The sequence below is a fragment of the Aricia agestis genome, chromosome 16 (genome assembly GCF_905147365.1).
Source record: "Aricia agestis chromosome 16, ilAriAges1.1, whole genome shotgun sequence".
In the NCBI taxonomy this organism is placed as follows: Eukaryota; Metazoa; Arthropoda; class Insecta; order Lepidoptera; family Lycaenidae; genus Aricia; species Aricia agestis.
This window is the reverse complement of record NC_056421.1, coordinates 1,147,583-1,173,832: the sequence shown is the minus strand read 5'-3', so window position 1 is coordinate 1,173,832 and position 26,250 is coordinate 1,147,583. Positions and strand designations below refer to the sequence as shown.

Here is a 26,250-nt window from a genome sequence, read left to right as displayed (position 1 = left end):
TAAAATAAGCTATTTAGCCGAATTTTGAGAGCACGAAAAGTGACGCTAATTTTGAGGCTTTTCTTCGTTTGTATAAAATCAATATAAAATCAATTATACGTGGGAGAGCCATGCTTTAGCACGAATGGGCCGGCTCGACCGGAGAAATACCACGTTCTCACAGAAAACCGACGTGAAACAGCGCTTGCGCTGTGTTTCGCCGAGTGAGTGAGTTTACCAAAGGCCCAATCCCCTACCCTTTTCCCTTCCCTTTCCATCCCTATCCTCCCCTATTACCCTATTCCCTCTCAAAAGGCCGGCAACGCACCTGCAGCTCTTCTGATGCTGCGAGTGTACATGGGCGACGGAAGTTGTTTGCCATCAGGTGACCCGTTTGATCGTTTGTCTCTTATTTCATTAAAAAATTATTTCCCTGGTATAAGTTAAACAGTTTCCATAATCAATTCTTCTTATGATCGATCAGCACACTTTAAACTGAACTCTTGTTGTCCTAATCATTGAGATTGTTAGTTTAATGGCTCATTAACAATGTAATAAACAACTGAGTAATATATTTATTTTTGTATCATAAACATATTGTTCAAATTAATTTGAAATCTTCCTTTCTTGTCCCCGCAGCCATGCAAATTTTTTCAACGGTGTATGGGCCATCTGAAAATTAGATAAATAAATTGGTTTTCGTTTGGAGGTAATGCAGCTAAAATTAAGATTTTAGGCTACCACCTACCACATAATAGTTTTATTTTACGTCACAAAAATAAAATGTATTTATGGAATCAAAAGATCCTAATTTGGTTTCATCAAATTTTATAAGATTGCTGATAAAATGAAGTAGAACCAACGAGAGTATTCACGTATTTAAAGGTATTTGACAACTTTCATATTAAACCGCTAGAGGCACAATGAGCAAATGACAAATACTGTACTGTACCTAGTTCAAACCACTGATTTCTAGGTAGACCGACTTCTGATCTGGCTGCAACTATCGCCTCTCTCAGAGCGAATGCCACGGCGACCCCCATGCACGTGGCTGGCTCACCCGTCGCTGAAAAAGATCATCGTTTAGGCCGAGGGTAAAAAAATCTTAAAGTAAAGGCGTGATAGCCAAAATTACCGTAAATATAGGTCTTAATCATTGCTGTCTTTAGGGTAAAATATTGGCGTATTTAAATTAAAAAAGTCGAGTAAAAGATGTATTTTAATTTCTTTGTCCTCTTAGCGTTTGTATCTACCTCACTATATCTGCATCAACCTAAGGTTTGGCTGGAAGATAAAGCCACGAGGCATTAAGCCCACCTTTGTACAACAACGTGCAAAAAGTTTTAAATATTTTTTTTATTTGCCCCAGGGTGCCCCCTGGTTACCTAGCTACGCCACTGGTTGTAGGTCTGCTGGCAGAGATCTCTTCTAGAGATAAGCACACCTATGTTCATACTCTATTAATGTATAGTGTATATTAAGCTAGTTTTAAAAATTGTACATAAAGAATAAATAAATAAAAATAAATAAATAAATAAATAAAAGAAGCTACGCTATTTTCTTAATACGGCAGAAATAAAGAGCAAAAATTTTAACGCAAAAAACCTGTAACTCTTCAACATCGTCCCTAAAATTCTAAACACATCCAACCCAAATTCGTACCTCAAACGCGCGAAATCAGTCGAACATTATTCAAATAATTCGCAATATAAATTAAATTATTTTTCTAGTTCAGCACAAAAGGAGAGGAGCATGCGTGGCTGCCTTCGCGGATCTTCGCCAGACCACTGGGCCGTGAAAAAAGATTCACAAAGACTTTGTGAAGTACGGTGATTCGAGAACACGTCGTGGATTGGATAATGATAAATTATATTCATCCGGCAACCAATTTTTTAATATCTCTCTTTCTTGGATCGTAAATTTTATTTATGAACGGGTAAGGAGCTTATGTTTTTGCGGTTTAACTTATCTCGAGTTGTTTTTACTCGAGATTGAGATGCAGCTTAAAACTAGGGGGGTGTTACAAGGAAATGCCGGTTGTTTGCTTAAGTAATACATTAATTGTATATTTTTGCGATCTTTACTTAAATAGCTTTTAATCGCATTTTATGCTGGCGCTGGCGCGAACCATACATTTTTCCGGGATAAAAAGTAACCTATGTCCTTTCCTGGGACTCAAAGTATCTCTCTACCCAGCAAAATCGGTTTAGCGGTTTGGTGCTTTTAGAGGGTTACCTCTTCACGCCCAAACCGCTGACTGACAGACGCACTTTGGCATTTAATATAATATTATTAGTTCGGATATAGATATATAACTAACTCTTATCACATTTACCTTTAGCTCCAAATAGGATGTCATTGGTGAACGACCGTTTCCTAAAGTACACCCTGAAGTCCTGGGGGATGTCTCTCGCCTGCGGAACCCAGTACTCCCATGTGCGGTTGGTCAGCAGCTCACCAGTGGTAGGGTCATACACCAGATTCTCCGACGTCCAATACCCTGCGCCCATGATGAATGCTCCTTCCACCTGATTGTGAAAATTGAACCGATCAAACTGAGTTGCTAACGAGCTTTTACTAAATCATTAAAAAAGCAAATTTGTTTAGCACTCAGTGGGCTGATGATGATGAAAATATTAAAATGCATGTTGCACAAAAAACTAGATAAATATCAGTCCCCCCGTTTGGATGCTACGTTGCCACGAACAGACATATAGACAGACAGACCGATAGACAAGTCAAACTAATAATACCCCGCCCATTTTCGTCGGGAGTTAAAAACTAAGTACCACATAATATGACGATATATGCCTATAACAAGTTGATATTTAACCCACACCATTTTCCAATCATCTTTTTACGATAAAAGTTTCGTTATCCAATCCAATCTTTAAACTATCCACATGCACCCAAGCGAGCGAGATCACGTCCACATAATAAAGCTTTCATCAAGAAACATTTAATCCAGCAATTACCTGTCCAATATCGATTTCGGGATTAACACTGCGTCCCACATCCTCTAGGAGATCGACCCTGATAATCTCCGATTCGCCCGTTAGCACGTCTATTTCCACCTCAACCGACGTCACTCCGTAAATATGATAGTTCTGTACATCGTTCATGTTGATGAAGCCGTGAGTTTGCAGGTCTATGTCTCGCGAGTGAGCAGTTTTGATCAGGACTTCCCAAGTTGGATTGTTGAGCTCCGTGCGTAGAGACGCAAGTCTACTCAGTAGCTGTTCGCAGCATTTTTGAACGCCAATGGCCACGTTTTGAGATGTCAAGCTGCCTCCTGATGCGAAATTGTTCGGTGATATAGTCGTGTCGTTGGGTTTGATTTGAATTTTTTCTACAGGTATGTTCAATAGATACGCACAAACTTGTATAGCTCTGGTGTTTACACCCTGTCCCATTTCAATACCTCCGTGGGTAATAGCTACTGTTCCATCGTCGTGGTAAACGCTCATGGTTATATCCAAATACAAACTACCGGCTGGTGTCCATCTCAGGAACGAAAATCTTAAGCCGCGTTTTCTCCATCTGTTTTCTGAATTGAATTTATTAACTGCTTTTCTTCTATTATCGTAATCGGAGTTCATCTTTAAAGTTTGGACCATCTCCCTAAGGTCCCCGTGAGTAGCATTATCCAAGTTATTTAGTCTGACGTCGACTGGATCAAGACCCAATTCATACGATATTCTTTCCATGAAAAATTCTGCCATTGCAATGTTTTCTAATGTTCCTAAAAATGTGAAATTATAAACAAGCATGAGAAAATTTTTAGTCTAAATCAATAATAACAAGTTGTGGGGACTAATATTTTATTCTAAGAAATATAGTCATAAATTAAAAGAGACAATTCATAAAGGTAGTACCTGGAGACCGACACCAAGTATTAGAAGCAGTGTCTGTCAAAGTGTTGAAGGCCTTGTAGTTCCACCTGGTCTTGTCATAGCAGTTGTTGTAGACGTCTAACCCGAGGTTTATGAGAGGTTCGTTAACGATATAGCCGTTGTCACTGTATGAACTAAAATTATTGTATTGGATTACACCCTTTGCATCTACCGCCATCTGGAAAATGTTGATTTATGTTAAAAATACACCCACACTAAATGTTCCGCGCGGCTTCGCCCGCGTAAATATATTTTATATTTTCACAGAAAAATTAGTCTACAAAAAAAGCCTATGATCCTTCACGTGGTCTACTTATTTTCTGATCCAATTAACAGAAAAAATGCTCTAGTAGTTCGTGAGAATAATGTCCCTCGTTTTTTACACATTTTCCTCTATTTCTTCGCTCCTATTAGTCTTAGCGTGATAAAATATAGCCTATAGCCTTTCTCGATAACTAGGCTATCTGAAACCGAAAGAAATTTTCAAATCAGACCAGTATTTCCTGACAGTAGCGCGTTAAAATAAGCCTTTTCAAATATTTTTCCTCGTTTTTTCCACATTTTCCTCTATTTCTTCGCCCCTATAAGTCTTAATGTGATAAAATATAGCCTTTAGCCTTTCTCAATAACAGGGCTTACACTAAAAGAATTTTTCAAATCGGATCAGTAGTTCCTGAGATTAGCGAGTTCAAATAAGCCCTTTCAAATAATTTCCCCCCGTTTTTTCCACATTTTCCTCTATTTCTTCGCTCCTATTAGTCTTAGCGTAATAAAATATAGCCTTCCTCGATAAATGGACTATCTCACACTGAAATAATTTTTCAAATCGGTCTAGTAGTTCCTGAGATTAGCGCGTTCAAACAAACAAACAAACTAACAAACTCTTCCGGTTTATAATATTAAGTATAGATAATATATATTTGTAGAACAGACTGGGGTAAGAGGTCAAATGCAAAGGCATCACAGTGGTTGACGCAACTAATGATCAAAAGGAACGTTAAACTAAAAACTAATCAATAGGTATTCTTTTAATTTGACCAGCTGATGCTTTGTATAAGAACCATAAAACATTATATTTTACCTCGAAGTTGACAGAACAGGGGAGTCGTTTGCCGATTGCCCGCATATTGTTGGTCAGCGACTGTATGAATCGGCAGGGTCTGTTTAGCTTATAGGCCACTAAATTGCAAGCTACAGCTATCTGTGTCGCGCGAGAGATCTTGTAGCCGTAACCTCCGCCTAAGCGACGAACTTGCACATCAATTCTGAAATGAAAGCGGCTCTTAGTGTGAGGCAAGCTTTGTGCATTACCTACAATTTGGCTTATTGTCACTGTCTACATCACAGTATAGCAATATGACATATAGCAATATGACATATAGCAATATGACATATCCCTACAGTAGTGAAACGAATGTACTTGCGCAGAGCAACGGAGGGGTACCCGCGGGGAAGCGGGCGGCGAGGGCCCGCGTACACTAACTCGCGGAGTTTGTATACCTGCGCCCACAGGGGTGACGTTGGCGCGTTGTCTACGGATTTTTTTTGTTGTAAAACGATAACTTATCTTATAAACAATGGGATATTATAATAAATGTTCATTGTACGCATGTAAATCTGATTCAAAAAACAAAAAGGATTTAAATTTTCATAAATATCGGCTCACAGTTTACACTAATATTGTGTTGGCCTTATCGGCATGTATTTGCATCTCTGTTTTATTGTTTACGTTGTAAGAAGTGTAACAAGGAGAGAAACAATATAGAATAAATTAAAAATCTGTCAAATACCCTGTTACATACTAATTAGTACCTACCTACCCAGGTACACATATCAAGTGTAACATACCGCGCCCTTACCGCGCACGTAATAAGAGTTTTGAAGTGCATCTGTTACACCTGACGTGTGATAATTATTGGATATTTTATATATTCGAAATTTCGAATGCGTCTTCATTATTTTAATCCTTCGATCGTGATTCGTGGATCCTTGGAAATCTATTGTTATTCTATTGTGTCTCGCTCACCGGTGAGCTTATGGGGCTTGATAACTCATCAAGCTCCATAAGCTCACCGGTTTATTATTAATTTTTTAAATAGAGAACTAAAATCATCTAAAAATAAAGTTTCACGTAAATATCTGGCAGTACGACATAATATGTACGATTCATCTACCGGCTCAAAAATTTCCTAATTCCTTTCCACTCCGGTCAAGACCTTGCTGGTCCATTCCCTTATCTTTCCTATAATTAACTATGGTGACCTGTGCTGTTCAGATCTTAATGCCGACAAACTCGATAAACTCGATCGATTGTTTAATAATTGCCTCCGATTCATATTCAACCTTCGAAAATACGACTATGTTTTTTTTTTTTTTTTTTTAACTAAATAAGGGGCAAACGAGCAAACGGGTCACCTGATGGTAAGCAACTACCGTCGCCCATGGACACTCGCAGCATCAGAAGAGCTGCAGGTGCGTTGCCGGCCTTTGAGGAGGGAATACGCTCTTTTCTTGAAGGTTTGCAGGTCGTATCGGTCTGGAAATACTGCTGGTGACAGTTCATTCCAGAGTTTTACAGTGCGCGGCAGAAAATTGTTTCATCGTATCGCTCCAAGTACACTGGTTACCAGTACGTCAGCGCCGCTCTGTGCAGGCACTCTGTGTGCTAAATTCACAGCTGCATCATCCCCATACTCCCGAATATCACGCCCCTTACTTTCAATACCGTTGCAGCAGGCACGATAAAAACCTCCGATCCACTTCAAATCAGCTTTTAAGTTGCCCTTCTTACAAGTCAAGTTCCGTCCACTCTTCTTTTAATATCCAGGGTATTCTCCTCTGGAACGCTCTTCCTCCGGAAATCAGGATCTCAAAAGCCAGAGACACTTTTAAGCGCAGGGTACGTGAGTTTTACTTGAAACAGTTGGCAGACTCTTAGTTTTCATAATTTATGGCATAAATTAATATTTATAATATTTTTAGCATCATCATTGATCAACTATATATTATTATAATATAGTTATTATTTAATAATATATTACGTATGGTTATTGGTTTTATTTATATATAATTTTATGTGTGATAATATGTATAATATAAGTATAGTATAATATTATACAATATATATTTTATAAGTATAATATATATTTATTATTTTTTTCTGTCTTTTTCTTTTTCAACTCGACTGGCACCTATACAACATTGTCCTTGTATCGCCCAAAGGTTCTCTGGTAGATAATGTCATACGGCATTAAGTCCACCTTTGTACCTATATGTGCATAAAGTTTTTAAAATAAATAAATATGTAAATATAACACGCTGATTAAACAGATTAAATAATAACATTTGCATTGCAAGCACAATATTTTATTTCCCGTTCCGTGGCAACCCTGGCATATCTGCTCGGTACCTGTCATCGGTGGCGGCATCGTGCGACGTCAAAGGCGTTTCGTTACTGTAGGGACTAATATTGCTAATATTGCTATACTGTGGTCTACATAGTTAACATAAAAATGTTAATTATTGTTTTAAGAATTGATAGATTTTCTAAGATCTAGCATCTTGGATGGGTAATTGTATCTACCTGTTTTGTTCAATTTGCAATGTCCTTGACGTCATCTGCTGTACTATATCTGTCCATTGAGTTGCAGCATACACTTTCAATCCTTCTTCAATTGGATGGCTTACAGTCACGAGAGTTTCCATACAGAAATGATACTGGCCATAAATAGTATTTTCTCCTGTGATCACTTTTGTGACATCGTTACCTCTGCCAGTCGCATCGATTGAAGTTACCATAGAATTTTTGGTTGGATCATTTTTGGCAATTTTTATATCCACCACGGGTTTTCTTACGTTACTGTAGGTGACTGACACTAATTTTGCAGCCCTATTGGCTATGGCGTAGGATTTTCCAACTATAATACCTATGGGCTGATTGTAAAACTTTACTTCCCCATTACATAATAATTCTTCGTTGGTTAAATTGAATGTTCTTCCTGCTGGTGTATAGCTGTTTGGTCCGGGAATATCTGATGCTGTGTAGAATGCAATCACACCGGGATATTTCTAAAATTATCATAATTAATCATTATTATCATCTTGAGCGGTGCTTCAATAGCAACAGATAAGTTAGCAAATGATTGATCAAAGCATTTTTATCATGGTAAATTGTGTTTCATCACAATTTTTATTTTTAGTCTTACCAAAGCTCTACTGGCATCGACCCTTTCAATCTTCGCCAATGACACTGTGCTTAAAACAAAGGCAGCAAACACTTCTCGTGGAAGAGTCGGTACATCCTCTGTATATTGTGCTTCTCCTGCACATTGAATCTAAAACAGAAAATATAATACAGAAAACATATGAGTGATACTATTTAACCCCCGACAAAAAAGAGGGGTGTTATAAGTTTGACGTGTCTGTCTGTCGGTCTGTCCGTCGGTCTGTCTGTCTGTCTGTCTGTCTGTCTGTCTGTCTGTGGCATCGTAGCATCCAAACGGATGGACCGATTTTGATCTAGTTTTTTTTTTGTTTGAAAGCTGACTTAATTGAGAGTGTTCTTAGCTATAGTTCATCATCATCAGCCTGCTCCGTGCTGAAAAATCGCGGATCATCTGGTTCGTGAAGGACCGATTAGCAACTTGCAGTCGTTTGATGGGCTTTATTGCATTCTAGTTCATAAATGTCACGCATTTATGAATATTTACATATTAATGGAAAGTTGACCTGGTGCTGCAGCATCACCTGGTAATCAATAGGATACCCAAATCCTCACCAACTTAGAGCAATGGTTTCGTGTTTAGGCCAATTTAATTGCGACAACTAGTAAGACGTAGATAACCAATAAATTTTTGCATGCTGCTGCTGCAACATCACCTGGATTCTATAGGAGCCGAGCTCCATATGAACCTAAAGTGGAGGTTTCATGTTTGGACTCATATTGACGGCCTCATCCAAAAAGATATTCCTAGACGGTGTTCATTGGGATATAATATTATGATCCTGTTCTATCAACAGAACATAATTATTCTGCACTATAACCAACATAAGTTAAAAAAAGCATGAAATAAAATTAAATTAAGAAATTTAAAAAAAGCCCCGCCAAACTACTTTAAAAAGTAATGAAATAATATTATATTTTACTGACTTTAAGTTTAAATAATTCCTAAGTGTAAAGTGATATTTTAGTCCATAATTGTTGTCAAGGTGTGTCGGGGGACCGCTAATGTAGATGTTTGATTTCACATAACATTATAGTTTAGGGGTCAGTTTTCAGCGAACCAAATCGAGACAATCAGTGACATGGCGATACAAAATGCAAAAGACACTGTTGGCGGTCCCCCGACACACCGTGACAACAATTATGGACTAAAATATCACTTTACACTTAGGAATTATTCAAACTTAAAGTCAGTAAAATATAATATTATTTCATTACTTTTTAAAGTTGTTTGGCGGGGTTTTTTTTAAATTTCTTAATTTAATTTTATTTACAAGTAGTTGTTGCAGAGTTGTTATCAATCTATACAATATTACTAATTTACTAGCTAAAACCCGAGCTTTGTGAGGGCTCGCGTCGTCACACCTTGTCTGACTGATGATAACACAACTACATACAATTAAAAATTACTATGTTAAAGCACAAATCAACGGGCCTGATCGTTTTTCCGTAAAGTGTACGGAAAGTGTGTGTTGTGAGATATACTAGATCCCGCTTCGGTTGCACTGAGTATGACGTATAAAATTTTAAAGGATGTTTTGTAGCTATCAAGGCTGTCAAGCTACTTTTATAACTTATGGGATGAAGACAAAACACTGTGTTTGTGTTAAGACTTGACGTGTCACAGTCCTCTACTATATCGCTAGTTTGTGTCATCGTGCCACGTTGTTTTTATTGTTTTGGAAAAATTTTGTTTGAATGTTAAAATGTAATAAATAAAACTTCTGTTTATTACAGTGTTAACATTTTCAGCTCAAGGGCTTAAAATCTACTTGTTACTGCAGTTGGCATGTTACATTTGCGTCGAGTAAATTGAATTGTAGATAAAGAGAGCCAATAAGCCTGTTAAAACGGGACTCGGCTGGCGTAAATCAAACTGTGTAGTGAAAATATATTTTACTTTCATAAAATCCGAAGTCATTTGTAAAATTAAAATAAACAGTAGGAGCGAACAAAGCGGCCGAAGTTTTGTAAGCGATCATGCATTTAACGTAAATCAAATAATTGGGAACATTACTCGTGGCCAGAATATAACTGGCGTTATTTGCTTTGGGACCAAACATATTATAGACTTTTATTTGGTTAATAAATGCTTACATACTTTTGACGAAATTGGCCTTAATTTCATAAAGGGCAAATCACCGTATCGTTAGCGGTCATCGTATTTTTCTTAGGTTTTTATTAGAAAATACTAGGAATGACGTGCGTATTTTTCGTGGGAGAGCCATGCTTCGGCACGAATGGGCCGGCTCGACTAGAGAAATACCACGTTCTCACAGAAAACCGGCGTGAAACAGCGCTTGCGCTGTGTTTCGCCGTGTGAGTGAGTGTACCGGAGGCCCAATCCCTACCCTATTCCTTTCCCTACCCTCCCCTATTCCCTTCCCTTCCCATCCTTACCCTCCCCTATTACCCTGATCCGTTTTAAAAGGCCGGCAACGCACTTGCAGCTCTTCTGATGCTGCGAGTGTCCATGGGCGACGGAAGTTGCTTTCCATCAGGTGACCCGTTTGCTCGTTTGGCCCCTTATTTCATAAAAAAAATGACAATAATTATTATTAGGACTTTCTGTAGTAAGGACTCATAGAGTGCCAATAATAATAATTATGTGTTTAACTTGAATTACGGTAGTGTTATTTTCTTATACCACCTTCTATGTTTTCAGATGCTTTAGTTATATATTTCGCCTTTCAAGCGCCTTTAATACAAAAGTAAATACAAAACATTGTTTAACTACTATTCTGTATGAACAGCGTGTCCTTTTATCATAATATTTTTAGTTTACATAATTACATGTTTGGCGAAGAATAAAAAATAATTAAGTTGCCCGCAAATATTCGGTAAGCTGCAAGCAGATAACGAGATAGCATAAAAAGATAATATGATTGTTTGCGAAGCTGCTTAAGAGGCGTCCACACCGCCCTTTTTTCCATACAAACGTTGTCCCCTGTTTCCTCCCTGGATAATGCTAGTAGAGCTATAATTTTTTTCCTGGATATCTACGGCCACTAATACAATGTCCCTATGTTTTCTTTTATTTCATAATTTAATTATTAAATAAGATATGAACGTTCAAAAAACCAAAAATATGGCCAGATTTTCCGCTGTGTTCAAACATCCAGAAACCCGATTTGGCTAGATTATACAAAAACAATAAAACATAGAATCACAGCTGAAGCCTTTTTTTTTAATTTTTAATGAAAAAAGTACTTAAATCGGTTAAGTTTAGGAAAAGGAATCAGGAGGCAACGAATCGTTGATTTTCTGCAGTTGTCTCTATCGCGTTCTGCGGTATAGGCTTGAGGTTAAAGGGAGACAGCTATAGATATTACACGTACTTTTTTTCATCATTAATATTATAATTTTGTTTTATAATATTTGTAGTTTTGGATAATGATGGAGGATCGACTCACGGCGCCCCTCTTACCTTGCCGCGGCGCACACTCTGGAAACCTCTGCCCTATTCCTCTTATGAGGTTCAGTAATATTTTGTAACCAGTAACAGGTTTTATGAACCTACCAGACCATCAATCTTCGGCATCGGTTTGTTCAAAGGCCACAACGTTGGATTCGTGTCAAAGATCTGCCTTCCGTCAGACAGTGGGCGAGCTTCGTGGATCTTGCCCGCACCGCTCCGAGCTCGCGAGTTGGTGGTCGCGGACTTTGGACTTAGTGACAGCAGACCCTGAAAATTGATAGAGTGATTGATGATTTAAATCTGAACAGTTTCACAGAAAATGTAAGGAGTCTTTGTCAAAGTCTTCATTAAATTAAAGTTATATTTTAATAATTACTAGAGATCGCCCAATGGTCGAAATTCGACCTTAATTAACTTCTTCTTTTAGCTCCCCGTTTAAAGTATTGACTATTTCAGATTTAATAAAAAAACAAAAATCCATTTTTATTTTGACAATATAGACTCTGACCATACAGTATAATTCGTATGTATTGGCTTGTCATTAAAAAAGATGGTAGTGTGCACATTGTAGTGTGTGCAATGTTTTATTTGTTAAAAAAATGTATGACAAAAGCATAATTTCAAAATAATATTAGCTCGATGCACTCCTTCACCATATAAACTATAAGTGTGCAAAACGCCTACGTTTCCGCATTTTTCTGCTTAAACATATTATAAATTATAGTGATATCTCTCTGGGTGTCATGGCTATTCTTCTTTATATAATATTATCACTAGCATAACCACAGTACATTTGCGAGAGCATAGAGAAACTGACTGAATTTAAAGGCCAAAAATATTTTTTTGTCGTATTGCCTTTTCTTCCGTGGTAAAAACCCTTTCGGCTTTCTATGACGATTCTGTAGGACAGCGCTACATATTTAGCTGACATCTGATATACCACTACCACGCGCCACGCTAAAACAAAGCAAGTCGCTTTGATAAATTGCTGAATATCAAAACTTGTACGTCATGTCGCGCGTCGTCTTGAAACATTTTGTTAAATGTAACATTACCGCAACGTCGCTGCAATTACAAACATAATTCTCAAGATGATCCATAGCGTCAGTTCACACCCAGACAAGACGCAACGCTGCATTTTTAAGATAGCGATTTCAAACATTTCATGTACTACACAAGTTTTTGGGAGAAGGGGAGAAGAAGAATAACCTCCTCGTTTTTGAAAGTCGGTTAATAATTTTGGGATATAATATAGAGTTACGCAACGTGGTTACTGCTTGTAAAAATGCAGTAGGGCGGGGGCTGATTTTGAAGCTACAAAGATTCTAATATTTTGGATACAATAAAAAACTAAATGTTTAAGCACACTAAATATTTTTACATCGAAATTAGGTAAGGCAATAGTTACTCAGTTTTGTCACAACAACTACAAACTGGCACTCCATAATTCAAGATGTTTCGCTTACAATCACTTACATTAGATAAAATCGCAAACGCGTGTCTAAGTGTGTTACAACCCCAACACAAAATTGAATCTGTACTCACTTTGTAGAACAACGCTAACGCGAGTTGACGTCGATACTCCACGCTCGGACTCGGCGGGTTGGGAACGACCACTAGATCTCTCTCCAACACCGTCAACGCGCCTTGCAAAGTTTCATCGGAAAATAGCTGCTTTCCCGTCAGATAATTCTCCGTGGCTTTAGCTCTTATGAAACTATCTGATAGGCCGGAGTAGACCAGCCTGCAGGATACCACTCGGTTGTTCGGGTTGAGAGTGTAGTGGAAACCGGAGTTGACGATCGCGTGAGCGTTTTGTGCTCGGGGCATTATCTGAGAAGATAATAGGTTTAATCAGAAAGCAATACCTAGTGAAAGATTAGTGGTTACAAAAGCTAAGAGTAAACTTAACGATTAGGAAAATTACAGAAGATAATATTATAGCAAGTAAAATACAGTGTAACATTATTATGATCAAAATTGTAAATTTTATTCTGTTTTTGCTTTACGAGGAATATTCTCCGAAACTATTGAACCGATTTTAATTAAAAATTTGTCATAGATAAAGAGTAGACAACGAGAAAGAACATGCTGAACATTTATCAAGCTTTAACATAATATTACCAGCCCTAGTAGACAAGTGGAAAGCGATTATCGTAAACGCTAACAAAATGTATGCGATTTGAAATTATTAAGCCATCGCTTCGCTAGCGAATACTAATGTTAAATCCCATAAATCCTATATACATTTTTGTGGCATTGGCGTTGGCGTTTACAATAATTACTTGCCGCTTGTCTAGGCGAGTCATTACCTTGAATGTAACGATTTTATGATTGTCACTCAACGGCGGAATGAGCACGCTACATACTACTTTTCCTCTCATATCTTCTTTTAGGAAATCTTTCATCTTTAAGATTTTCTTCGTTAAAGAAGTCGCTAAAAATATAAATCTGTTATCATCTGATATCATTTTTAAATTAAGAAATGGACTATTATAATAATTAACGACAAGATTAAAGGAATCTATAAATCCACATTTGATGTGGATTTTTTTGACGACCTCTGTGGCTCAGTGGTGAGCGCGTTGGTAGCTCAAGCCGGGGGTCGCGGGTTCGAATCCCGCGGACGGAACAAAAAGTTTTCAATGTTCCCGGGTCTGGATGTGTACCTATTAAATATGTGTATGATATAATAAAAATCTTAAATATATATATGGTATAAAAGTATTAAATATATTTCCGTTGTCTGGTACCTGTAACACAAGTCCTTTAGGTACTTAGCACGGGGCCAGACTGAGGTGGTGTGAAGCGTCCATAGATATTATAATTATATTATTATTTATAGATTCCTTTAATCTTAGACAATTTCTCGAATTCGGTAATGAACGTTTATAATTATGTTTTGGTTACATTGATACGCTTTTAGTCAACATAACTGTGGTATTACTAGTTAGTTATTACTCTATGGTGTAATGCTGCATGCAAATTTTCAGATTTACAGATGCGACGCGATCGCTGGTCAGTGGTCACTGTACAGGACTACAGGTGCAGTGCAAATTTCTCCAAAATAAATTGAAAAAAATCTGTTTTTATACCTACACGATATAATTATTGTTGCTAGTTAATTTTCATATAGTACCTAAAATAGCAATAGTTTGACTAACCTACAGTTATCTGAGCACCGATAGTCTCTAGCAGCAGGAACACGTCGGAGGGAAATGAAGGATAGTGGTGTTTTATCATCAGGTTGCCAGCAATTGTACCTAGCTGCAACAAAAAATTTGGATAAAAATCAAATACTAGATTCCTGCGTAGGCAAAATGAATAGTGTTAATTTTTTTATGAAATAAGGGGGCAAACGAGCAAACGGGTCACCTGATGGAAAGCAACTTCAGTCACCCATGGACACTCGCAGCATCATAAGAGCTGCAGGTGCGTTGCCAGCCTTTTAAGAGGGTAATAGGGAAGGGTAGGGAAGGTAATAAAGGTTTTTTGTGAGCTCGTGGTGTTTCTCCGGTCGAGCCGGCCCATTCGTGCCGAAGCATGACTCCCCCACGTATTAGGCCATTACAATAATTTATTGACGCCTCATTTGTTTGATCAGTAGCTTAGGCGCTAAGGTGGGACAAACATACATAACATACAAACAATTTATACCGTACGATATGGTCGTGTAGTAGTGTAGATGCACTTTTTTACCCAACTATTGTTTAAAAGTGTTTTCAAAGCCACTATATTTTGAGCTATATAATTTCATAGTCAGTCGCAAGAGGAACACCGGGTGCGTTGAAGCAGCAGCAAAGTTATAGTTTCTTTAATATAAGTATTAAAGATACTACAATTTTATAGTAATAGTTTCTTTAATGAACAACTGAGATAAGTTCGTAAACGTGATATTAAAACATCAACTTACGTTCCTCACAGGAATATGCGCGACCAACTTCAGATGGTCAAGGAGCACCTTCAGATACTGAAAGTATTGCACTTTGGACACCGTCTCCAGTATCGTCATGAACTCCGTGAGGGTGTTCAGAGCTCCCACCACCAGGTTCTGGTCGAAGAGGTAGTTCTTCAGCTCTGATACTTCAGACACATCGATCAGTAGTCTTGGATACTCCTCGATTGGGTAGACTCCTGGAAGAATAATAGTTTAGTTGAAGGACGTAGGTTACGGTATGACTAAAGCTATAAAATACACTGTATTTAAAATTATTATATTATCTTATATCTATAATTAGGTAACGGTTTTTTTACGACAGTTAGGGCCTGTTTCACCACTTCCTGATAAGTGAAGAATAGGCTATCCACCAATTAACTTGACAGATCAAGTATCAGGAGAATCTGTCAAAAAAGTTGTGAATAGCCTATTCGACACTTTATCAGAAAGTGGTGAAACAGGCCCTTAAACTCCCGTGAAGAAACTCATAAATCGGGTTTCACTAACATAGAGGTAATAACAATAATTGAGGGATATAATATGGGTAATTTATGGCAAGAACCGAAGTATTTTCACAAAGGGTTTTCTGTTACTTAATTCAACCCAAAAGATAAATATTACTTATGCACTAACAACCCGATTATTTTAAAATTTAAATTATTAAGTTCCTGTTCTAAACCCGGGTTCCACTGTCGAATGAAATAAATAAAAATACCCGAAAACTAGAAGCTAAAAATTCAGACAGAAAGCAATAATTTAAGTCATATTTGATGGATTCTACAAAGAAACAAAGTACAGAGATAACATCCAGTTGAAAGTGGATTGATGATTTTAAAAGCTTTGATTCAGGTGGTCTACTCCGAAGTGCACAATTTTTAGCCCAATGATCGGGCCGTTTTCTACTCCGAAACACTTTCGTGTGAATGTTCGGGGCTCGTTAGGCTCGATTGATATGCGTCCTCGTGAACGACCAATTTACCGTTATATCACGAAATCACAAGCAATAATTATATGCAACGATTTAGATAAATAGCGGCGCAACTATTTACATACAATTGTTTGTGATTTGCTGATAATTCTAAGCTTTGATCGACTTTCGGTCGGATCCGAAGATTTAAATGCACGGTTTTGGAGTACGCCTCCAGGTCATGCAATAAACCGGTTCTTCAAATTGAAAAGGTTATTGTGTGAATGCACAGGCTCCACATTCACAAAACATCTTTTATCGTTTTATCTGAAATAGACGTGAAAGCCGAAATGAAACGGACAAAAAACGTTGGAAGTTAGAAACAGGCTCTTAATATACAGGCTGTAACAAAACTAAATGATAATACGCGCACAGTAGCTTGTAGTTTTTGAGTACCTTGTACAGAGTTCACTGTAAAAGTAATAGCACTGAAAGAGTAACTTTTTTATGGGAAAATTCATGCCACTGAGGTGCTTGCCCATACAAAGGACAAAAAAAATGTTCTTTCAGCGCTGATATTTTCAGTGAACTCGATAGAATAAGACACATACAAACCCTGTTTACTGGGAAATCGAATATTTTCCGAGATAAAACTACCAATGCTTTAAATGTCTATGATAAACGCCATCTTTTCCAAAATTCTTTCACTGGATTTTGATGCCACCTGCGCAAAGTTCATATTTGCGTGTAAAATCAAGGTGGGCAATGTTGGCTACAAGTCCAGGTAACTTTACCCGGCATGAAAATCAATCATAAATTGAATTAAATGAACAGAAGTAATGTTTTTGACATTCCTACACCTGCATATGTACGAGTAGCCTTCTAGTTGCAGAGGGCAAAAAAAACTTACACTTCTATACATATATATACACGTGGGAGAGCCATGCTTCGGCACGAATGGGCCGGCTTGACCGGATAAATACCACGTCCTCACAGAAAACCGTCGTGAAACAGCGCTTGCGCTGTGTTTCGCTGAGTGAGTGAGTTTACCGGAGGCCCAATTCCCTTTCCTATCCTCCCCTATTCCTTTCCCTTCCCATCCCTGCCCTCCCCTATTACCCTATTCCCTCTTAAAAGGCCGGCAACGCACCTGCAGCTCTTCTGATGCTGCGAGTGTCCATAGGCGACGGAAGTTGCTTTCCATCAGGTGACCCGTTTGCTCGTTTGCCCCCTTATTTCATAAAAAAAAAAATTTACAAGAATTAAAATTATTCGATAAAAGCTGGCAAAGTTGGCATGTTTCGCTTATATTGTGTCCTCAATCGGGACTAAAGTCTCTATGATAAAATTTTATTTAAAGCTAGGTCAAACTGACAACATTAAAATATTATAGATATCGTAATAAAACATTTTGTGGAGTCTTAAGACTGATTAAAAGTAATTGCTGCCAAAAAGAGGAATTTGAAGAGAATTTTGCCCCTGTCATCCACTTATTCAAGTGAAAAGTTAGTTATTCTGAACAGCGTAGACGTTATTTAACGCCAGATACAATGAGACCTTGGCATCGATGCATTTAGTGAGTAGGCCCAAAGGCATATAACTTTCCACTGGTTAAACATTTGGGTGATTGTCTGCCCACAAGGAAACAAGTTTTAAATTCACTCGTGGCTTGTCAGCGCGGGGAAATCCCAATTTTAATGGCTACGGTTTTTATAAAACAAAAAGGCCATCAGAAATAAAACGTATTTTAAATATCATTTCGTAGAATCTACGAAACATTTATATGAGAATATCGAGCGAATAAATACGAGGTAATTAAAAATCAACAACACACACAAGTCAACACCCAATTATTAATTATTCTAATAGTCAAAATAAGAATTAAGTTTTTATAGCATATTAAGTCATACTAGAGATGGTCGAAATTCGACCTTATTTTCAACGACACTACGACTAAAAATATTGACTTCACTATAATATTTTTTTCAACTCTTGTCTCTGGGACTCAGCTGATCTCAGACTGGCTGTGAAAGCATTGTCTAATACTGCTAATAGTATCTAAGATTCAAAACTATAATATAATTCAATTTGTCACCTTGTTGTCAACAGACTTCAGCAATAAATAAAAGAGTATAATTCGTATCGTATGTATAGGCTTGTCACTCAAAAATCTGTCATTTTTCCTAGTGTGTGTGTTGTTGTGTGTGTAATGTTTTATTTGTTAAATTTTTTTATGATAAAAGCATAATTTCAAAATAATATTAGCTCGATGCACTCCTTCACCATATAAACTATAACTGTGCAAAATTTCATTCATCTACGTTTCCCCATTTTTCGTCAAAAGGGATACAAAGTTTTTGTCTCACGTATTAATATATAGATTATTATACCGTCTATTTCATAATTGAGGGCTTGATAGAACTAGAATAATGAAAAAATGACTAAACATCCTTAGTTAATTGTAAGTTCAGATCATATTGTAAAATCACGAGGCCTTTCAAATTTGGCAGCTATAGACACTTCTTGTGTTGTAAATAAAGTTCAGTTTTACATTCATCAACTAAAAATATCGCACCGCTGCGTCATGTCACGATGTGAACTGACCCTAAATGATGCACCAGTAACTGAAACTAATATTAACCTCCTTTTAGAAAGTCGGTTAAAAAGGTACTAACCTTTGGCAGTATTCCCCGCAACGAGCATATAAGAATCCGTGCCGCGTTCCGCCCAAATTCTGAATATATCGAAAACGGTTTCCACTCTATACCAGTCTCTATTATCTTGCAGTCGAATATACTTCAATATATTGCCAACCTCCTCCTTATCTATGAAGCACCATTCGTCTCTGTCGGAACACGAATTGCAATCTTCCTTTTTGCATATTTTCAAGTCTTCGATGTCTAATATTTTGTCGGGCGAGTCTTTGCCGAATTTCTTGAACGCTTCCAAAATTGGGCGATATCCTGTGCATCTACAGACGTTGCTACCGAGTGACTGTTCTATTTCCATCATAGTTGGGCTCTTGTTCTTGAGGAGACTGAAAATTATGATTAAGTATGTTAAAATTACTCTTAGTGCCCAATTTAGTGCCCATTTCACCAACACGTGTATGTGATAGCGTAAAACAAATATTATTTACCTTATTCTACATATGAATGACTCAGAAGGCAAGATGTTTGAACCAATGGCTAACTCTATTGAAAATTGAATAAGCATAGGTGGTCGTGAAATTGGCATTTATATGCACGAAAAGATCATCATCATCTTGAACATTTTCTCTTTCATCATTCCTACAATTACCGCCCTCGCCGTCACAACCACTACCATCATCATTATCAATACCTCTATCACCATAATCATCATCATCACTATCATTATTATCGCCACTATCACCATCCTCACCTGTACATAGACATGACCCATCCCGGGCTGCAGTACCCGCACTGGGACCCGTTGTGCTCAGCCAGCGTTTTCTGAATAGGGTGGTAGCCCTTCAGTCGGTTCCCAATGCCTTCTATGGTGGTGATCTCCCAGTTTTTGCATGATGTAATCGATACTAGGCACTGGGTAGAAAATTTTGTTTTAAATAAAAAAATATTTACTTCTGAATCAATTCAAAATAAATGTAATCGCCCTACTCGTTAAACTGTTTCGGGAATCGTATGGGTCCTGTTTTTACTGAAAACTGGAAAATTGATCTTTAATTTTAATATAGAATTTTACATTCTAAACTAACTAGCTGTGCTGCGGTGTTACCCGTGGTTTATTAGGAAAAGTTGTGCTAATATTTTCCAGTAACAAAAAAGTAGCATATAATATATTATTACTTAATGCAGGGTAACTCCATACCAAATAATTAAAATTGCTCCAGCTGTTTAGACGTGAAGAAGTAACAAACATACAAACTCACAAACATTCGCCTTAATAATATTAATGTAGCAAGCAAAAATAAAAACAATTTATTTCAGGTATTTGTTTGTTAACGTGTACGTAAACTGTAGGTAAAGCACTCAAGTTAGGTAGTTAATGTCACGAAAAGACATTATTTAAATTAATATCGCAGATATGTGCAAGTAATGTTAATTTACAAAATCTTCGCATAACATTATAGAAGTGTGGAAGTCTGGAGAATGCATATTTTTAAGTAATTGCAGTCGGTGGCATATTTCTTTTATGCGAACTCGGACATTGTGCGAACTTTAATAAGCAACAAAAATTTTCATATAAATTTTCCTAACATTCCATTGTCTTCGGCATCTTTCGTTGAAAAACTAAAAGTTTCAGCTTATAATACGCTTTTGTGTGGGACTATGAGGGTGCACAATGGTTAATCTTTATTTGATTTTAAGGTTTTAGATGTATTAAATATATTCGGATATTGATATTTAATTTGTTGGGGATCCGTACCCAAAGGGTAAAAACGGGCCCCTATTACTAAGACTTCGATGTCTGTCTGTCCGTCGCGTCTGTCTGTCCGACTTTCCGTCCGTCCGTCTGTCTCCAGGCTGTATCTCAATAACCGCTTTAGCTACACTTATGATTTTTTCACAGATTGTGTATATCTGTTGCCGCTATAACAAATAAAATTAATATTTAAGGGGGGCTCCCATACAAAAAACAATTTTTGGTCTATTTTTGCTCTATAACGGTACGGAACCCTTCGTGAGCGAGTCCGATTGGCACTTGGCTGATTATTTTTTACTATCTGAGAAAATATTGACTCAAGTCAAATCAAAAGTTAAGTAAACAGCCAAGATCAGCCAGACAAGACAATATTCTAAATATTGGATGGGCACTAAAGAGTCGGTCCTGCGCGGGCTGCGCCTAATTTTTGAGTCGATTGTTTCCTCGTCGATTGTTCTACTAGGTTTTGACTTATGAGTTACTAGCTGTTGCCCGCGACTTCGTCCGCGTGTTCTTCAGTTTATAGCGCGCGATGTCAATAAAATTGGTGTCAAAAGCTTTTATAAAAAAACCCTGGTACCCCTTAAATCAAAACAGCTGTGCAGTGTGCACATAATATAAACTTTATATTTTATGCCAAATTTTAAAGCTTATTTAGCCCCCCAATTCCACAACTTTACCCATAAACTATTTATCATTGATAGGTTTAAGGTTACGTCACTGTATATAATAATATAAAGTACTGACTTATTAAATAACGTAAAGAAGAAATAACAATCGAAAAAATCGAGAGTCGGATGTAAGATGATACCACCTCTTATAGAAAGATGTTGGGCAAGCGTTAGCGCGATGTAAGAGACGCACGGCGCCACCTAGTATGAATTTTTGGAACTAACTTAATTTGAACAAATTTTCGTATTTTCACCCCCTTACAACCCTTTTTTCCAGTAAAAAAGTAGCCTATGTCCTTTCTCAGGCTTTAGACTATCTGTATATAAAATTTAATTACAATCGGTTCGGTAGTTTTGGCGTGAAAGCGAGACAGACAGATATACTTTCGCATTTATAATATTATTATAGATATTATAGATGACTTAAGAGAGCAAGGAAAGGGAAAGTGTTGTGTACTGCACATATTTGGGTATTTTAAAAATACTCCTACGTAGCTGGCCTGGTTTCATAAACCGGAGTCATTACGTATCCTGCAACCTACGCCAGCAGTGCAACACGAGTTTGACAGCAGAATGGTGTACAATGCGTGTTGTATTGCTGTCGCAAGATACGTAATCATTAATCACCCTGTCAATTTCTATGAAACCAGATTAGATTCACAATGCGCAATTCGACTCCAATTCTGAAAAGTTATCGCGCGACATCGAATAAACTAGGCAACGACCATACGGTAAAATTTCCGAATCCGAGGTGTTTCGTTCCGACATGACTCCCGCATTTGAACTAGCTAAAAGCCGAGCTTTGTGAGGGCTCGCGTCGTTTTTCTGCGTGTTATCTTAAAGGCAGTTTTTTATTATTTTGACAGTAACCAGACCTGACCGATGCTAAATCATCTATAAAATAACTAAACAAAATTTACTATGTTAGAGCGCAAGTCAAATAGGCGTGATAGCTTTTTTTTAAAGTGTACCACAATTAAATAGTGCTAAGGTTGTGGGATATACTAGGGCTCGCTTCGCTCCTCCTGATCATGTTTTCTCTCTCACCGCGTTGACGCTCTGCGGCGTGTCCCCTGGACATTTAGCGGCGCTGACTATGCAGGCACCGCAGCCGCCCTCTCGGCACATGTACTTGGTGCCGCGCAGCTCGAGATTCTGGCGAAGGTAGTCTAGCAGCGTCACCGTGGAGTCCACCTCGCAGCCCACTGGAATTGGAGACTGGGGTGAGATATGATTAGCAGTGACGTAACACACTGTATTACATGTCTCGCTAGAATTTTAGTTTAAAGCTTGTGACGGGGCACGCATTTTTCATGCAAGTTTTACGACCAAGTATACAGGGTGTAACAAAAATAAGTGACAATACTTAAAGTAGCAGCGCTGAAAGACCAAAATTTTTTTTCACTTTTGTATGGGGAATCTCGTGACGCTCGGGCGCTTGCCCATACAAAAGTGAAAAATTTTTTTCGTCTTTCAGCGCTGCTACTTTCACAGTGAACTCTCTACAAGGAATACGTACACACCCTAAAGTATTATCACTTATTTTTGTTACACCCTGTATATTATATAAAAACAGTACATTTATACGGCATAAAAATATCATTCTCCAGAACACAGAGTAAGTATACTTAATCGATTAAGCTGAAATTTGGTATGGTGTGAAATAAAAATGAAATAGAAATTGTTTTATTTCTGAATAAATTTGAAACAAAATATGTTCTCAGAAAGTCTACATGGTGCCTACCACCGATAGATACGGTTCAGCAGTTTTGGCAGAAAGAGATAACAGACCGACCTAAGACACACTTCGCATTCTTATTATTATTATATTCAAATTATTATGTAGTCTGACGTGTGATGTCGTCACACTTAGCTTAAAAAGATTCAACACAAACATTTTTCAACAGGATAGTTGATGTGCCTATTAATTTTCGATGAAGAAGTTTGTCTAGACACTGCAGGCTACAGAATCACTAAAATTAATTTCTTGAAGAAATTATTCTTAAACAAGTTACTCTCAATCTTTATGTTTAAAGTCACATTATAAAACGTGATCACAATCTTGTACAAGATGGAGTTTTAATGTGCACAATTATTTTTTAAATTAAGTGTGTGTTAAGAAATAATCCATTTGAAATGTCTGATATTATCAGCACCAATTCATACAGATTGACACATTATTATTTTGCTCTATTATTTTGCAACTTATTTCATGCAAAAATTTGTCTATCGCGCTGGTACATCTCGCTGTCACAATACTAAATGCCGCACTCAGAGTGGAACATTATTAATTAATTACTTAAATGTAATTATTTCAAAATTTTGACATAAGCCTTTGTCAAACTCTTCATTAAATCGAAGGTTAATCATAATTAAATGTCTCTGAGTGACATCTCTTTTCCATTTAGGGTGTGTTGTACCAGAGGCGTAGTTATAGTTAAGGTTATGGTTATAGTTAAATATGGTGTCCATTATGGACTTTTACTAGGGATTTGACAGTTCATTTGACATTTTGTTATGGTTAAAGTTAAAGTAAGTTGATGCAACCCACCCTTAGATTGTTTCAGGGGTTTATCGTCATTGTCTGTTACCTCTTCATGCCCAAACCGCTGAACCGATTTTGCTGAAATTTGGTATGGAGACACTAATTGGAGTCCGGAGAAAGGTGATAGGAGACTTTAAAAAGTCTCCTATCACCTATTATCCCGGAAGAATGTACGGTTCCTGCGTTATAAACGAATTTTGGCGCAATAAAGTTGCGGGCGTCATCTAGTCTAGTATAAAATCTGTATATATAAAAATGGATTTTCAATTGTGTTAGTAACGCTGAAACTCGAAAACGGCTGAACGGATTGGGCTAATTTAAGTCTTAAAATATTCGTAGAAGTCCAGGGAAGGTTTTAAAGTGACACGAAGTTCACCGGGACAGCTAGTAACAATATATTAATATATTCTATTAACGTGTCCATGTCTGATACGATACGATAGTCGCTTGAGAATCCCGAGCTAAGAGTAACATTCAATGCTTTTTCATTCAAATTACTTTTTATAGAGGCCTAATGAGATTTTTTAAAACTAGCTGTCCCGGAAAATATTGTTTTGCCATAAAATGATTTTCCCTGTTTTCCTGCTTTTCTCTTGAAGTTTTTTCTGATTTTTTTTTCTATAGACCTCACGGAGCCCGAGAACTTTCCAACGAATGCAAAACGGTAAAAATCGGTTCATGCGTTCTGGAGTTATAGCGTCAGGAAGGAAAACCCGACTTATTTTTACATATTAGATTTCTGAGCAAGTTGCTCAGATATCTAATTGAATGAAAAACGGCCTGTTTTAACTCAATCGTAAAAATTAATATGATTGCAACTTCTTCTTTAATATTTTACTTTTTAATTAATATCTGAAAGCCATTAAGTATTCTCCAAAATGTATAAAAGCGACTTACCCATATATGGACAAAACTCGCTCTCACATTTTATAAAAAAAGTTTTTTTTTTTAAATAACAAACCTGAGCACTGCTCTCCATTCACCGTGAAATCCACTCTATCCATGTCCGCGGGTGTGTCACTACTGAGACATAATATCAAATCTTAGCGAACTGGTTTTGTATGCTGTGCCACAGCACAGTGGAAGCGATGATATAGTCTGATTTCATATGCGTCCGCGCAAACAAGCGGCTTGACTGCTGCATTGCAAGCAACATTTTTAATTTTCATGATTTCCAAAGGAGTGAAAGAAATGGCGATAATTTGCATAAAAATAGGGCGAGATAGTTGTATACCTACTTATATCTCCCTCTCAGCTTCTGTTCGCTTCGCCACTTTGCAGAGTTCACTTTAAAAACATTAATCTGCCGCATTCAGAGGCGTATGTTAATTAGTCAGTGACATAATAATAGTTGGGGAGGGGAAGAGGGGATTTCGGGAGAAGCTCGAGCGTGTCAGATTAAGCTTGCATAGGCTTCCGACATGTGTCTAGTTATCATGGTATAGAAATCAGATTTCTCCGGTGGTAATTAATTTTTTTTTTTTAATTTTGAAATGTCGTCTGATTTGTCAGATTAAGATAGGGGATGTTTAGTATACCCCAAAGAAGCTTCCATATAAAGCACTGACGATTCAAAGGTTAGGTAAGCCTGTAGGGACATTTTAAAATATTAAAAAAATAAAGCTTCACATTTTCTTAACTAAGCTTTGCAGATATTTTTAACCGACTTCCAAAAAACGAGGAGATTATATATTCGGCTGTGGATATATATTTTTTTGTTATTTTGCTCTACACTAAATGATTTAGTCGTAAAATATTTTTATAATTTACCTAGATAAGCAATTTTCTGAATATATTTTCTATTTCGAAACTTTAAAATGGCTGCAGTTTCTGAATCCACCGCTAAAATAAAAAACGCTCTTGTTAATTTTTTATCAGCTTTACCCAATGTACAAAACCCTAGGCCTCCATAACGCTCGAGTGACTACAAAAATAGCACCCTCCCCTCCTCTACTATACTGTATGTTTATTATAACATTTTAAACTTTCGCGTTGCATTATAATTAAACTTTTTAATCGGGACTTAACGCGACTTATTTAAGTAGTAATGCTACTACGAGTACATACTTTTTCTCGACGTTTCGGCCGTGTTGCAACGGCCGTGGTCACGAGGGGACTGCAGGAGCGCGACGTCTTCGTCTGCACCGGGAGGTCTGTTCTACGACTACCCTCGAGTTGTCCAATATTTGTGTTCCAATACACTGAAAGTCAGTAGGTTCACAGTGTTGTGTGTCGCAGTGAACCTACTGACTTTCAGTGTATTTCAGACTTGCA

General features: G+C 37.3%; 1 protein-coding gene across 1 annotated transcript; it reads right to left on the bottom strand.

Moving 5' to 3' along the window:
- Nucleotides 1-534: 534 nt before the first annotated feature.
- Nucleotides 535-25,027, bottom strand: LOC121734709 (xanthine dehydrogenase-like). The gene is made up of 17 exons (XM_042125308.1): nucleotides 24,938-25,027; nucleotides 22,479-22,636; nucleotides 19,759-19,919; nucleotides 19,032-19,393; nucleotides 15,426-15,646; nucleotides 14,677-14,779; nucleotides 13,825-13,949; nucleotides 13,058-13,345; nucleotides 11,615-11,779; nucleotides 8,078-8,206; nucleotides 7,456-7,940; nucleotides 4,954-5,137; nucleotides 3,855-4,050; nucleotides 2,955-3,721; nucleotides 2,315-2,507; nucleotides 932-1,045; nucleotides 535-651 (listed from the first exon to the last, which is right to left on the bottom strand). Exons 1-17 carry the CDS (start codon nucleotides 24,978-24,980, stop codon nucleotides 581-583), a joined length of 3,765 nt encoding a protein of 1,254 aa, XP_041981242.1. The 5' UTR covers nucleotides 24,981-25,027; the 3' UTR covers nucleotides 535-580.
- Between the last annotated feature and the right edge of the window lie 1,223 nt (nucleotides 25,028-26,250).

Coding starts and splice junctions, on each gene's coding strand:
- LOC121734709 (XM_042125308.1), bottom strand. CDS start 24,980: ATGGATAGAGTGGATTTCACGGTGAATGGAGAGCAGTGCTCAG. Junction 15,647..19,031: donor TGCGGGGAATACTGCCAAAG/GTTAGTACCTTT, acceptor TTATTCTTCCAG/GAGTCTACCCAATCGAGGAG. Junction 11,780..13,057: donor CGTTAGCGTTGTTCTACAAA/GTGAGTACAGAT, acceptor ATCAATTTTCAG/GGTCTGCTGTCACTAAGTCC.